At 37.0% G+C, this 16,314-nt stretch overlaps 1 protein-coding gene across 1 annotated transcript in view; it reads right to left on the bottom strand.

Moving 5' to 3' along the window:
- The window catches only part of LOC125235730 (glutaredoxin domain-containing cysteine-rich protein CG31559-like), a 93,386-nt gene extending 83,265 nt beyond the window's left edge, over positions 1 to 10,121 (bottom strand). Inside the window, exon 1 of the mRNA XM_048142304.1 lies at positions 8,542 to 10,121. Coding sequence (XP_047998261.1) covers positions 8,542 to 9,933 — 1,392 coding nt within the window. The 5' untranslated portion in view covers positions 9,934 to 10,121. The remainder of the gene's footprint in view (positions 1 to 8,541) is intronic.
- Between the last annotated feature and the right edge of the window lie 6,193 nt (positions 10,122 to 16,314).

Raw genomic sequence — 16,314 nt, 5'->3', positions numbered from 1 at the left:
CATTTTACAGTACTGATTAGAAATCGCACATTAGCGTCACGCTCGGCTAGTCTTCTTAGAACATGAACATGATGCACCAATATGGTCAGACAGTTTCACCTAGACGAATAGGAATTCATGATTTTTTTATGAAGTGCAAAATGGCGTGTTTGACAAATTGGTTCCGTTAATCAATAAACATGGCAGTTTAGGTGAGTTCCGCGCGGACATGCTAATGATGACAAAAAAATACAAGACACAATTATGTTGGGGCAGAAAATAAATTATGCTGAGGAAATATTGTTGACAATGTTGTTACATATTTCACTCACCAGGTGGTAGTGTAATTCAGTGTATTAATTACACTCACATGCATATAATATTACAAAATAACTAATACGGTATTTTTTTATTATTATTATTTCTGGAGACCAAACCAACCTAAGTTTATAGCAATTATGACAGATCCGCCGGAGCAAGTGTTATTCAAAAATGTCTAACGTATATGAAAGAATGTTTAGTTAATAAAAAACTACTCAAATCTGAGCTAGGTATTCCGTAGCTCAAAAATATTTTTGTTGCAACAGTTACCGTAGTGTACTTTATGCTATAATCTGAGTCCAATTGATATTAATTAAGTACTCTCTATTATTTTTAGGGTTCCGTACCAAAAAGGTACAAACAGGAACCCTTATGGTGCGACTCTGTCCGTCTGTCTGTCCGTCTGTCACATTCCTAAATATCTCGAGAACTACTAATGCTATCAACTTGAAATTTGGAATAGTTATGAACATTGTAAACCTCTACAAATAGAAAGTATATCTTTTTTTAATTTATGAATTTTAATTGTAGAAAATGGCCAAAATGAATGGGGGGCAAACTGTAAATTTCAAGTTACTAGGTCAAGTGGGATATCGTTAGAAAGAGCTCAAATTGAACGTAAATAAACTATTTTTTATAATTTTTTGTTGTGGAAAAAAAAAAGAATTTTGAAGGAAAATGTAAAAAAAATACCGTCCCCCCCCCTTATCTCCGAAGTTTACCAACTAAAAATTATGAAAATTTTAGGAAATATTGGTTTTATGCTAAATATTACAGGAAAAATATAATCGTGTTTGTATCTTGGAAACTTTTTTTTTAATTCACAAAAAACTTTTCATATTTTTACTTTCAAGTTACCCACCCTTGCGAATGTATATCGTCCTTCAAATTAATACGAGATGTTACGTAAACCGTCTTCTTTCCAATAAAGTAAAAATTTAACATTATAAAGAACTAGCTTTTACCCGCGGCTTCGCCCGCGTAATAAAAGTATTCATTAAGATTTTCATTTGGATCCGTAGGGACCGTAGGTTTCTCTGTAGGTATATTTATCTGCGATTATTTCGATTGCACATAATACTTTTGCTTGCAATGATTGTAGAAATATTACACATCGACCACAGCGTAGGTAATTCTATATACGCTGGGGAAACCTTTATAAACATCCCACATAGCCCGTATTTCGACACTATGATCGGTGGGTAAAAAGTACTTTTTTCTATTATCCCTTACAATTTTTTACATTTTGCTTATACTTATCGCAAACGTAATCTTCAAGCAAGCAAACAACGATCGCCTTAGAGCACATTGATTGTAAGAGACCGCCGACCGATTATCCGTATCCCGCTAACGATACCCATATTATCCGTATCCGTATCCGTATCCGTATCCGTATCGCTATCGCTAACGCTATCGCTATCGCTGTCGCTATCGCTGTCGCTATCGCTGTCGCTATCGCTGTCGCTATCGCTGTCGCTATCGCTATCGCTATCGCTATCGCTATCGCTATCGCTATCGCTATCGCTATCCCTATCCCTATCGCTATCCCTGTCGCTATCCCTATTGCTATCCCTATCGCTTTCCCTATCGCTATCCCTATCGCTATCCCTATCCCTATCCCTATCCCTATCCCTTATCAAGATGTTTAATGATATAACACTTTAAGTTCTCGCGCTTTGTACACATATTTAAAGTCACATACAGGTCGAACGCGATTAATTAACATTATTTTTACCTTTTTTCCCAACGTTTCGGCCAGGTTGCACTGGCCGTGGTCGCGGAAGACTGACGTCCCAGAAAAATGTCACCGGAGATGTAAACAACACAAAACTACCCGATATTAATTTATATAAATGTTCGGGGTAGACAAATAAATATAATCTACCCGCTTTTAGTTAATGTTTATTTCCCACCATGTTTATTTTAAAGGTAAAAATTATGTTAATTAATCGCGTTCGACCTGTATGTGACTTTAAATATATGTTTAATGATTTCTTATCAAGTGCTAAAATATAAAGTTTCATGGTTTTATCATTTAAAATTAAGAAATCCCATTCAAACTTTCAACCTCTTTTTCAACCCCTTCATCCCTTTTTTTCGAAATAAAAAGTAGCCTATGTTCTGTCTCAGGGTCTAAAGATTGTCTGTTCCAAATTTCATCAAAATCGGTTGCGTGGTTTAAGCGGGAAAGCGTAACAGACAGACAGACAGACAGACAGACAGACAGACAGACAGACAGACAGACAGACAGACAGAGTTACTTTCGCATTTATAATATTAAGTATGGAATTAGTATGGATTATCCCTGAAAAACCAACATAGTATACAGGTCGCGCAAATTAGTTAGCGAATTCACCAAGAGATGGCGCTATACACAATAATGCTCATTAGTCTATACTTTTGTCTTCTAGTCAAGTCATTAGAGTTATATGAAAACATGAGATTATTTTAACTAGGTAGTTTGAAAGAAAGTTTGTACGGGACCCTCGGTGGGCGAGTCCGACTCGCACTTGGCCGGTTTTTTAAATATAAACGAACAAAAAAACAAAAAGTCATATGATATAAATTAAACCAATGTAAATAAATAAATAAATAAATATTATAGGACATTCTTACACAGATGTTTGAGTTTGACCTATTGATTGACATTAATTTCGCCATTTGTACATTGTGCAATAACGTTTAAATAAACAAATAAAGTTATTTCTGACTCGGTCATGCGGCCAATGATATAATAACAGGTCCGAATCAGCGAATTTGTCAATCATAACAACTTCGCCTTTTCATAATCAGCGAAACGATTTTAATGTTGTGTTTGTTAAATAATGTTGTCTAAAACAAGACTAACTACAAAAAACCGGCCAAGAGCGTGTCGGGCCACGCTCAGTGTAGGGTTCCGTAGTTTTCTGTATTTTCCTTAAAAACTATTGAACCTATCAAGTTCAAAACAATTTTCCTAGAAAGTCTTTATAAAGTTCTACTTTTGTGATTTTTTTCATATTTTTTAAACATATGGTTCAAAAGTTAGAGGGCCCACACACTTTTTTTTCCTTTAGCAGCGATTATTTCCGAAAATATTAATATTATCAAAAACGATTTTAGTAAACCCTTATTCATTTTTAAATACCTATCCAACAATATATCACACGTTGGGGTTGGAATGTAAAAAAATATCAGTCCCCACTTTACATGTAGTGGGGAGTGGGGAGGTACCCTAATAAAACATTTTTTTCTATTTTTATTTTTGCACTTTGTCGGCGTGATTGATATACATATTTATATCAAATTTCAGTTTTCTAGTCCTAACGGTTACTGAGATTATCCGCGGACGGACGGACGGACGGACAGACAGACATGGCGAAACTATAAGGGTTCCTAGTTGACTACGGAACCCTAAAAAGGAGTATCAATATTCACTCTGGATTGCTACCAATCAGAACATAAGGGTTCCCCCAAAGCCGATAAGGATCGCTCGTTAATATGAAAACGCTTACGGCCCAGCCACGACATTGATCTAAGCGCGACAGCGGTGAGCGGCAGCCATACGTGCGAATGAAAAGTCTCATCGCTGTGTCTCGCTCCAATGTATGGCCGCCGCTTACCGCTGTCGCGCTTGGACCAATATCGTGGTTGAGCCGTTACGCTGCACGCATGCGTACGCATGATTATACTAACGAGCGATTTTTGGTTGGCGAAAACCGATTTCGCGTCGATTGCTTTCGGGAGACCCTAATAGGCTTGTGTCGTTCACGAACTATGAACTGTTAGGAATAAAATCCCATCAATGACCGAAATGAACTGAATCTTTCCGTGGTCTGAGAATCGGTCTTTGCTCATTTAGTTCAGTATAGGATCGGCGAGCGCGAGCGGTTTGGATCGAGAACGAATGTGTGACTGCGCCGACCGAGAGCGAGAGCTACTTAGCAGAGCAACAAAAAAAAGTCAAGTTTTCATATTAAACTTCGGTTACTACCTTTCGGCCCGGAATGTTACTATCTGTGGACTATTCGTATCATTTTGACACTATTCGGTCCATTCGTTCTGATCTTTCGGACCGCAGTGGTCGCTGGTCTGGCTGAACTAAATGAGCAAAAGACCTAAAAGAGCGAACTAGTTCGTGGGAGCGATTGAACGAGATCGGAGCGCTCTGATCAACGAACGAAACGGCACAAGCCTAGACCCTAACGGCCCAGCCACGACATTGGTCTAAGCGCGACAGCGGTGTGCGGCAGCCATACGTGCGAATGAAAAGTCTCATCGCTGTCTCGCTCCAATGTATGGCCGCCGCTCACCGCTGTCACGCTTAGACCAACGTCGTGGCTGAGTCGTTAGTGCGTTTTCACATTATCCGATCCGATATCGGATGTCGGACCGATATCCCATACATTACAGGGGCCATCTTGGTTTTTTTTTATTGAAATCCTTCCGACATCCGATATCGGATCGGATAATGTGAAAACGGTCTTACGCTGCACGCATGCGTACGCATGATTATACTAACGAGCGATTTTTGGTTGGCGAATACCGATTTCGCGTCGATTGCTTTCAGGAGACCCTAAAACAGACTGGATTATTCGGCCTAATTTAAATTTCACACAAAGAAATAAGTACTAACGTCAAAAAACTTGTAAATATGAAATGGATGATAGACATATCCGGACCTTGTATTCAGAGCTAAGTTTCAACGCAAATTATAGTTCGAATCGGGCTGTATGTCGTTGATTAATCCACGCAAAGCACCTAACCTGATTGTTATGAATGATTGAGTTATGTTTATGTCAATGTTACCAGCGGGTAACATTGACATAAACACCTACTAAGACGGTTTACTTATAACCTTCATCAAATACCTTCACAATAATTGTATAGGCACAGCTAAATAATAACATAGCATAAGGCACAATTAGTAGACTTTTAGGAAACCAGAATATTATTTCGGTACACGGTAAGTTGGTACTATTTACTCTTAGAAAACGAAATAGTTTAATACTTAGAACAAATTATTTAACCTCTTTATGAAGATGAATTTAATATTACAAATATCAAGCATTTGAGTACTCACGAATATATACTAGGTACCTACTACAGATTTGTAAGAATCTTTCTACAAAATGTGCCTAGGGAAACCCTAGTGATATCTATCGTGCGGCCGTTTAAGAAAGATGGTATTTGTTTAATTTAACCCCCGACGAAGGGGTGTTATAAGTTTGACGTGTCTGTCTGTGTGTTTGTATGTCTGTCTGTCTGTCCGTCTGTCTGTCTGTTTGTCTGTGTATGTGTCTGTCTGTGGCATCGTAGCTCCCGAACGGATGAACCGATTTAGATTTATTTTTTTTCTCCTGAAAGCTGAGTTAGTCGGGAGTGTTTTTAGCCATGTTTCATGAAAATCGGTCTACTATGTCGCGGTCGGGGGTTTTTTCAAAATTTTAATCACACAGATTGACCGAGTCCCACTCAGACAACAGAGTGGTACTCAGACAACGATATATTTAATGAGAAAACATCCATGACTCAGAAACAAATATCTGTGCTCATCACACAAACAAATGCACTTACCGGGATACGAACCCGGGACCGCGGCATGGCAGGCAGGGTCACTACGCGCTAGGCCAAACCGGTCGTCAAATTTTTCGCAATTTTAAATCTTGTTCTAAGCTTATAAGCATCGTTTGCAGATGTTTCGGGTTGAAAAAATCTTTCGAAAATAGTTCAATAGTAATTTTATTTAGTTCGTTTACTGATACGGTACCCTACGCCTACTTTGTCTCTATAAATATGCATAATGTTATTGAATTAATGAATATTACTTATTCACTGGTATGTCACGCCACGGAATGGTTAAAACTGAATCAAGTATTAGCAAGACAAGTTTACATTGAACGGGGAATAGTCACGCATCTATCACAATAAGATATGCATTTTCACACATAATCAGCCTTAACCTAGCTAGAAATGAGCGTAAAAACCTACATACAGGGTGTTTATTTAGTAACTAACAATAACTTACAAGATGTGAAGTTATTTTGAAGAATTTTTGTAAATAAAGAACCCCAACAATTGCTAAAAAAATATCTGTTTGATTTGTTTTTGGTGTTTGTTATTTTATATGGGATGTTTTTTGCGAGTCGACTGTGGGATATGGGTTAAATTGTGGCGTAGGCGAGAGGCTGGCAATCTGTCACTGCATTGTCACATTTTGGATTTCTTTCAACCCCTTTTTGCCAAGAGTGGCACTGAAACTTAGTAGTTCATGTGCTCTGCCTACCCCTTTATGGGATACAGGCGTGATTATATGTATGTATGTATGTATGTTTTTTGCGATAGAGGGCTTATTGTCACTATGAGCTACCATATCTAAACCATAATAAAATTTATTGCATGTGTACATTTGTACAATATACATACATCTTGTAAAGGTAGTAGCAATCATATTACTGTAGCATCATCAAGTTTTGAAGAATATGCAATATACTCAGGAAGTAAGTACCATTTTTAAGTCGTTTTCATGTACGATGTCCCATGTTTTTAACCCCCGACGCAAAAACGAAGGGGTGTTATAAGTTTGACGTGTCTGTCTGTCTGTTTGTCTGTCTGTCTGTGTGTGTGTCTGTCTGTGGCATCGTAGCTCTCGAACGGATGAACCGATTTTGATTTAGTTTTTTTTGTCTGAAAGCTGAGTTAGTCGGGAGTGTTCTTAGCCATGTTTCATAAAAATCGGTCCACTATGTCACGGTCGGGGGTTTTTTCAAAATTTTAATTTTGTGGTTAGGTTATAGTTACTAAGCTATAAAAAGAGTACGGTATTCGCCTACGTATCATGTTGTATTTACAAAGTAACACACAAAAACTCGCCAAACAACTTGTCTATTCAACAAAAACCATTAATGGCCTGGAAATATTTTTACACCGCTTTTCACCAAGTTTTCTAACAATCGTAGAGGCATGCCTTTTTTCCACACTTTCCCATCGAGTAGCTTAGAAAACTGGATGATTCTAGCTTCCGACACACTTAGAGACAGCTAAACGTAAAGAAAGGCCGACTGCTGGTTAGAAAAGCGGAAGATGTGCTTAAGGAACTTATTAAGAAGTGTAATTAAGATAGCTTTGAAGCGATATACCTAGCAATGATTATCAGGTTTGAAATGAAGGCTAGAAATGAGACTTAGGCGTGTATGAGTCACACGTGTTGTGTAGGCGGATTTTCATTTTAAAACTCATTTAACTTTCATTTGTAGGTATTAGTGAAGAAGATATTATAATATTTATAATAGTATGTATAATGTACCTAAGGTTTTTGTGCAGTCTTATTGACAAACGCTAGCTTAACCTCACTCAAGCTATAACTAACCTAACCACAAAATTAAAATTTTGAAAAAACCCCCGACCGCGACATAGTGGACCGATTTTCATGAAACATGGCTAAGAACACTCCCGACTAACTCAGCTTTCAGACAAAAAAAAAACTAAATCAAAATCGGTTCATCCGTTCGGGAGCTACGATGCCACAGACAGACACACACACAGACAGACAGACAAACAGACAGACAGACAGACACGTCAAACTTATAACACCCCTTCGTTTTTGCGTCGGGGGTTAAAAAGAGGCTGTTTGAAATATGTTTCCGTGTTGGTAATTAACCTACTTTTTTTTTTACTACGTCGGTGGCAAACAAGCACACTCTCCGCCTGATGGAAACCGGTCTCCAACACATATGACGCCTGCAACTCAAGGACTATTGCTTTAGGAGCAAGATTCTCGTTTTTTTACAGTCCAAAATACTCATTTTACAGTTCATTGTAACATGATAACCCTTCTTTAATGGAAACACGCATAAACACACATGACGTATTATTAAACACAACATAATAACACCTGTCAAAACACTAAGCAACGATGATAAAGCAAGTGTTATCAGTACGCCAACAATCGGCATTGTTGACCTCAAGTCCAACACAAGCTACCACGTCCGTTCATAATTCTGAATGTTAATCAAAAACCTGTGTCAATTGTCTTACACCACCTTCCGAGACCATTCTTCTGAACAACGTACCGTGAAGGCCCAATATTCAATACCGAGACATTTTATCTCAGGCGCCAAAAAGAATTTTTAATAAACGCCCGCTACGTGTCCGCATACTTTCGAATACTCTGCGACCTCTAAAATCAAGTACGTGTATAACGAGCGGCAGTTGACACAAAAACAGCTAGGAAATTAAAAAGTGAAACAAAACTGAAATTACCTTTGTCGTGTTCTGGATTTGGAGGAATGTTGCTATGCCAGCTCGCACGCGGTTCTTCACGCCGCGGATCGTGCCTTTCGAACTCCTTATCGTCGAAGGAGCATCTTCACTCTTGTAATCCTTTATCCCCGCAAAATATTCCAATTCCGATAACTCATCACTTTTCACACTCACACCACTAACACTTTTCAAGGACTGAACATCATCGAACTGTTTTTCATTCAGGTGGAAGTCATAATATTTGTCCGCGTCAAAATAATTGCTACTGTAACACATTTTATCTTGCTTAATTTTATCCTTCTTGCGTTCCTCGTACGTGCTTTCGCTAATTAGAGGGGTTTTAGAGACGTTCAGTAATGACTCTCTGCCTGAATTAGACGTCACTTCACTATTACACTGAGAAACTAGACGGAACGACGTTAGTTGCGCGCTTTCTTTCGATAAATTAGCATTTTCATTAATATTCTGGTTCGCGTCCAGAGGCTTGGCCGGTTCGCTTTCAGTTTCGACCGTATTCAGTTTGGTAGAACGGTCTCTAATGTCTTGGAGCAGACCTTGTGGTAGAAAGCTGCTGTCTTTGTTGTCCGTGCTGGCTTCAAAGGCTGGCATCACCGGCGCGGCAGGCGGACTTTGTTTCTTTTCATTTTTGCCATCTTCGCTATGGTTCTCTTCGGCGTGCACGCTTCCGTTAAGCTCACTACTATTAAGCGAATCGCACGATATATTAGAATCATTGTCTTCATATTCATCATGACTGCCATTCGTGGAACTAATTAACGTCACGGAGACTTTCTTTGTTGACTTCGTGAGCTTCTTTTTAGGTAACGGAGGCGGTGTGCCGTCAAGGTCGCTGCAAGTTCCGGAGTCTAGAGTATCGCTCGGCGAGCACTGCCCACTTGACATGACCATATTGGAGTTCATATAGGAGCTGCAATAGATAAACGGTGGTTTATCAGTTTTCAATTCCTCATCTAAAATCTTGGGTCGATCTTCGACATTGAGCCTGACCAGGCTGTTGTTTTTCTTGTAAATGTCGTTGAGTTTGAAGGCGTCGAAGTCGGCGTCGCTCTTGAGGTGAACGCTTGAGATTTTGGGTGCCTTCGGTTTGTCGGAGTCTGTGTTTATTCTGATAGTGACCACGTGTGGGCCGTTTAGAGCGTCCGAGCTAGACGTGCTTGCAGGCCGTTCTGGCTGGGTCGCCGCTATGAATACCGTTGCAGAAGGCTTAGAATTAAGGACGAGTGAGTGCATCGAACTGAGTGAATCCATGTTACCGTTTAGCTTAGTATCGTCGCTAGTTATTTGTGTAAACGTAGTGGCTTTTTGCTTGACTTTAGGTGGCAGTGGCGGGATGTACTCGACACTGGGGCGGGGCGCGACGTCTTCCATCATGGTGCAGCTATTAGACTGGCATAATGAAGTAACGGTGTTTGTCAGTTGCAATGCGAGTCAGGTCCGCGTTAGATAGTGATGGATATGTAAGGCATAATGGTTCCGGTGACCGATCGAGACTGGGTCAATAATCCGCTGACCGGTTTTTCTAGCGCGCTGTTTATTCAGACCTGTAAAGAAGAAATTCCACTTTAGAATATTGTTTGTGGTTCATATGTAGGTTTAGTTAAAATACAAGTAATTAATCAAGCATTCATAGAATATAAATAAAATAAATGTTCTTTGTTGTAAATGTTGACAGTTTAATTGCCAGTGCATCCTTTCCAGATTTTTTTGACGGAAATTATTTAGGCACTAACAAAACCAAGAAGTTTCATATGTCGTAAACTGTAAGTACATACATCTAAAGTTGAAATGATAATTATTATTATAATGATGTATGTGATGTATTTCTTATCTTAATTTAAAAAAAAATAAGTATAGGTACACTTTTATCAATTATGGCCATTAATTTATTTAAATCGGAATTTCAAGGCCAGATTTTTAATTGCTAAGATTATTATTAATTGTAAACCACAATATTGTGATGTTAAATCATTTTATTAAATGCCTGAAATAGGCTTTGTAAAACTGAACTATCTAATTATTGTTTAAAAAAGTAGTTCAATTGTTTTCAGCGACAATATTTAGTTAAAGTTTTTGAATTATTTGCAGTACCTACCTACTTATACGAGTAATACACAGGCGACTATAACGCTATAATAAAAAATTTTAATGTCTTATTTTACCAAATATATGATGACATTTCAATTACAATGTCACTAAGTCAATAGACAATTTCTAAACATCAATACCTACTTACATAACATGTAAATCGAATATGGAGCAATTCGTATAAACGTCTTGTCATTATTTTTGTACGTGTCGCCACCCACGATAAGTAACCACGTCAAAAAATAGTCTACAGCCTCTATGTTTTATGTAGTTGGTGTCAAGTTACGGTGATTTTTGTTTTTTATTTGTGCATGTAAGTTGGTAATGGTTTGTAATACAATTTTCAAGACCCACCCACTCTATGAACAAATTGTCGCTGTTGTAACTTAGTTGTGGCAATTTGTACGGTTTTTCATGGGTGAAATGATGGACTATTTTGCAATATCAGTATTTTTTGAACCGAGAAAATCGTTAGGTAAGTGGAAAATTTTTGAAAACGTCTAAAAGAGACAATAAATGTACGTTTTGAATTTATTAAACATTACAAAAGAGTCTAATTTTTTAGCTTGTTCAGATAATGTAAATAACTATAATAAACACGGTACCTAGTAATGTAAAAATTAATTATACAATATCTGGGCGACCAAGGTTTGCTCGTTAAATATCTATATATATATAAAAACACAAAAATGCGCAATGTTCCAGATATATGATCTATCTATTTTTCACCGCTATACAGCAAACTTCATGGAATTTGTTACCTACATCAGTTTAAAAGAGCTTTTTTCCCCCAACGATTGCCTCAAATTAAGTATTGATCAAACACATAATTAGGCAAATATGTATTTTGTCATTAAAGATAACTAAATGACATGAGAAAACCATAAAAATGCAGAATAATCTAATAATAAAAACAAATAATAAAAACACTTTCACTTGCTAAGTGTCGAATCGAATCGAATTTTCTAACGAATTCTATCCAACCAACTTCATTTTCCATATAGATTTGACATGGTTACGTATTAATACGTATCGCTTCGCTTTGAAAATTTAATCTTTTTTAAACATTATATACCTTTTTTGATACATTTCATGGTAATCATGATTTAAGGGAAATTAATGCACAAGTCATGCATGTGCATTAATTTAATTATAAACTCGATCAAAGACGACAGTTTAACTACATACTATGACTATCGATCACTTTTTTTACTACATAAATAAAATATCAGAACAGATGCACTGTTTCTTGTATCAATAATAAATTGGCATGTTACGTATTGTGTTGAAAATCAGAACTTAACAAAAACAATTTTTAACAATGCGAGTTTACAGAGAGTGAAGTTGATACTAAGTATTCAAATACATTATTATCTCTAAAGTCTATTTTAAAATACATAATGACATCAATGACACATTTCCGATAAAAATACCAAGTTCCTTTAAATAAAACAAATGGCTATTTGAAATAGAAAGTGGATAGCAAGTATTAACATCGCGATACATAATTGGTCAGAATCTGTTCCGGTGGCTAGGCACCGTCACAGTATACAGACTCTAATAGTACGTTTATGCAGATTTGTCTGTGATAAAGCAATTCTGAATCATTTAGCAGACATCGTCATGAATAGTCATTGAATGATGGGTTGGCATGCTGCTTTGGATCCTAGAAAGGTATGTGAATTAGATGTAGTTTGTAGTTTCATTTATTTGCTTTTATTTCAGACTTTGTAGTGGCAACAATAACACGATAGCATATTCGTATCTGTGACATGATCTTATGTGGCTAATTTACGATATAATTACCCATAAAATTAAAGTTCTGTATTGCAGAAGAGACCACCAAACACTTTATTCTGGAGTGCAAACAGGTAGAAGTATACAGGAAAAAGTACCTAGGTACGCCGAACACACTAAAAGAGGTATTTAGCAACCTGAAAACACTGCTAGGATTTGTAGAGGAGCCGGGGTGGCTAGAGCAGTGCTACCTCGTCAAATTCACGCAAAATAGGCACAAGTTGTCGACTTGCGGAAAATGCCCAATAAAACTAACTAACTAAAGTTCTGTATTGTAGGTATGTAAATAATGTTTGATATTTGAACTGAAATTATTGCGAAATCAAAGACCACTAAAAAGAGTTACGATTAGCCGTATTGCTGTAGAGGGGTACTGTGCTATCTTATCATCGTAGTAGTCAATAAATCATCGTTCAAACAGCTTTTTGTACTGTCAGTAAAATTGAAATATTTATGTGGCAGTGCGAACGATTTTAATTATGTCTGTAACATGTCAAATCAACATAAATTAATCACAAAACTGTTAAGTGATAAGTAATAAACATTTTAGGAGTTAAATGTGTTAATCATTGAACTTTATTGCCTAGAGAAAGGGTGTTATGTATTCGATTGCAAATGTGTAATCTACATTCAAATCACGGCCCTTAAAATCAAATAAATGTATATAATTATCATAAACACGAGTTTGTTTCGCAAACGAACCGGAAATTATGTAAAACTCGGCTGTTTACTTTTTATTAATGAGTTACATACTTAATGCTTATTTATAACTAGACATTTTATCAGCATCATAATGTATCAGCCCTTATTGCCCACTTTTGAGCAATGCTCAATGAACATACCTATGCCCCTTTCTAGTCAGGACGTCACTTATAACCTACTTAGTGAATTACAACCGACGAGTACCTATTTAGTGATGTGCTGTTACTTTTTCTGAAGGGAATTTTGGCTGCGAAAGGAACATTCCCACCCTATTTCCACAATTTTACGAAAACGAGCACTTCACTAGTTATGTGCTCTCATCCAGAAGTGATTAACAGTCTTCCCAATATTTTTAACCCAATGAGACAACGGACGTATGGCCCTTTGAATCCCAGAGCGTATATATGGAAAATAAATATTATTTAATGTATATCTATCTCTTTACATTCAGGGTACATGTCAATTTCTTTGCGTCTGTACTTGTACGTGTAATAGAATTAGTAATTTAATGTAATAGAAGATCAGCGATTTGCGTTATTATTTATTTTTAAGTCCACATTATCGTAATACGACAGGCATAACTTTCGACTAATCGCACATAACTACCGTCTCGTTACCAATCATATGAGTGACGCAACCACTTAGTTCAGCCGAGATACACGTTGCCAAACAAAGAAACTTATTATTGTGATTGGACAAGTTAGTTATAGTGACACTGTCACGCTCTGTAAGGAACGGGAGAATATCAGAAGTGGCGCTCTTACAGTGCGTAAAGATTTTTCCGACCGTTTCTTAGCACATCATCATTCATCATTCATAGCATCATTATTCGCTCAAAGGTTGACTGGAAGAGATCCCGTATAGGGATAAGTTCGCCTTGTACACCATAACTATACTGTATTTATATGTCCTAACTTGTCTTATGTACAATAAAGTGTTTACATACATATATACATACACATTCACCGCCGGACAAAAAATGGCACTCTACTCCACAAACCGATTGCTATCTTGTAAAGTGACGAACAGCCTAGCGGGTTGTCCGGTATCTGAACAAAATTTCTCAGGGTGGTTCCCGGCAGTGAATCTGTTAAAGAAGCTGTTCATGTCATACTATAATTTCCCACCCATAATCTATAGGTTCCCTTTGGTTCTAAAATGAAATTGGTATCTCAAATTGTATTTTGGTTCATTACTTTAACCTCTTGTTTATGTATGATGAGGATGCTGATTGCTCTTGCATTTATTATTTTATTTAAAGAATGAAACTTGATATCCTCATAATAATTTACTAAAGAATTATGTCTACGTAGATAGCGAAATTTATAGCGAAAGTTTCTGTACTTAAATGATCGCTAATGAATAGTTCTGATGCAATAAATTATTATAATCACAGTAGAATAACTTTAAAGCGCAGAAAACATTGATAGCCACCTAATGATCTTAACAACAATATCACTAAGTGAATTTATTGAAATGTCGATGATTTAAACGACTGTCAAATCGGCTTTCCAAATTTAAATTTGAGATAAAAAGCACCGCTAATGGAACCAAATTGTCAACCAAAGAATATTCCCGCATTGCATAACCCGAATGTCATTCAACCTACCTCAAATCAGACAGCAGTTGCTGACTGTCGTAACACTTTCACTGCGCCAGGTGTTTTTATGGCTTTGAGGCTTAATGTGGTAATAGCCGAGCAATTGTGATGAAAGTCAAGGCTAGCAAAAGGTATTCTACATGTAATTGCGATACACCGGATGTGGTAATTGATAGTTCTGTTCGATTTTAACACTTGGTTAGCGCTTTGGGATTGATTTTCATCACCGGATGCTGCTAGCAAAATGATTGTATCTGTATAACTCGATATAGAATCAACTTAAATTAGATTATCTTAATTCCTACTTTTAATACTTCTATTACTAATGGTAAGGGCGTACATAATTATAAGCATAAAGTACAGATATAGGTTTATTCGTATATAACATTAAGATATCCTAACGCCTCTTCAAAAAGAACAGGACTCGGACCAAGCTAAGTTAACAGGTTTTTATAAACGCCATAATTTCAAAAGTTTGACATTTAAAATACCTAACACATGCTCAACCTGCGCTATCAAATCTTTGTCAACGTAGCTTGATTTACTTTGGCCGGTTTAATCTTCAATCTTGTAGAAAGCATAATTTATTGCAAAATTCCGGATTCGAAATTATATTTGCCAAGATTATATAAGAGTACGCGCCAGTAATCACAATCAAAACTAACAATTTTTTGCTCTAATAATGTCACCGATTTGACAATTTTATACAGTCGCGGTTATTAAGTATTTGACCCGTGTCCGAAATCACGACAACTACGACCTATCGAGCCGTACTATTACTTCACAGATATTTACAGGAAATGATGTAAAAAAACGTAATAAGTACTTACGATTCGATAACAACTTGGTAATGTTTTTAATTACTAGAGTAATGGTTTCCTGTGCCTACATTATTTTGCGAGAATCTTCACAAACGCTTTATGAGCCAGAATTAACTATTAACTGGTTGTCTTTAAAAAGAGATAAAACACCTAACCACAAAATTAAAATTTTGAAAAAACCCCCGACCGCGACCTAGTGGATAGATTTTCATGAAACATGGCTAAGAACACTCCCGAATAACACAGCTTTCAAATAAAAAAAAACTAAATCGAAATCGGTTCATCTGTTCGGGAGCTACGATGCCACAGACAGACACACACACAGACAGACAGACAGACAGACAGACAGACAGACAGACAGACAGACAGACAGACAGACAGGCAGACACACACACACACACAGACAGACACGTCAAACTTATAACACCCCGTCGTTTTTGCGTCGGGGGTTAATAAATCAGGACTCCACGATTAGGGAGATAATATGTAGGTACTTAAGTGTTTAAGGATTATAAATTACTTAAAATATGTTTGTAGGTACTAACTCACTGTGTAGCTTGTTAGATCAGCGAGAAGTTAGCTTGAACCTGTTCTAAAAAAAATATGTAATACTATAGACTGTCATGAAAGCGAAACGGCTTATATCTTAGTTAATTGCTAATTTTGAGAGAATGTGTGTTTATTCTATCTACATAATTAGTATCTAAAATTAGTAGACTGAAAGGCAAGTTATAGCTACGCCTAACC

This window comes from Leguminivora glycinivorella, chromosome 18 (genome assembly GCF_023078275.1).
Source record: "Leguminivora glycinivorella isolate SPB_JAAS2020 chromosome 18, LegGlyc_1.1, whole genome shotgun sequence".
Lineage (NCBI taxonomy): Eukaryota > Metazoa > Arthropoda > Insecta > Lepidoptera > Tortricidae > Leguminivora > Leguminivora glycinivorella.
This window is presented reverse-complemented; position numbering and strand designations above follow the sequence as displayed.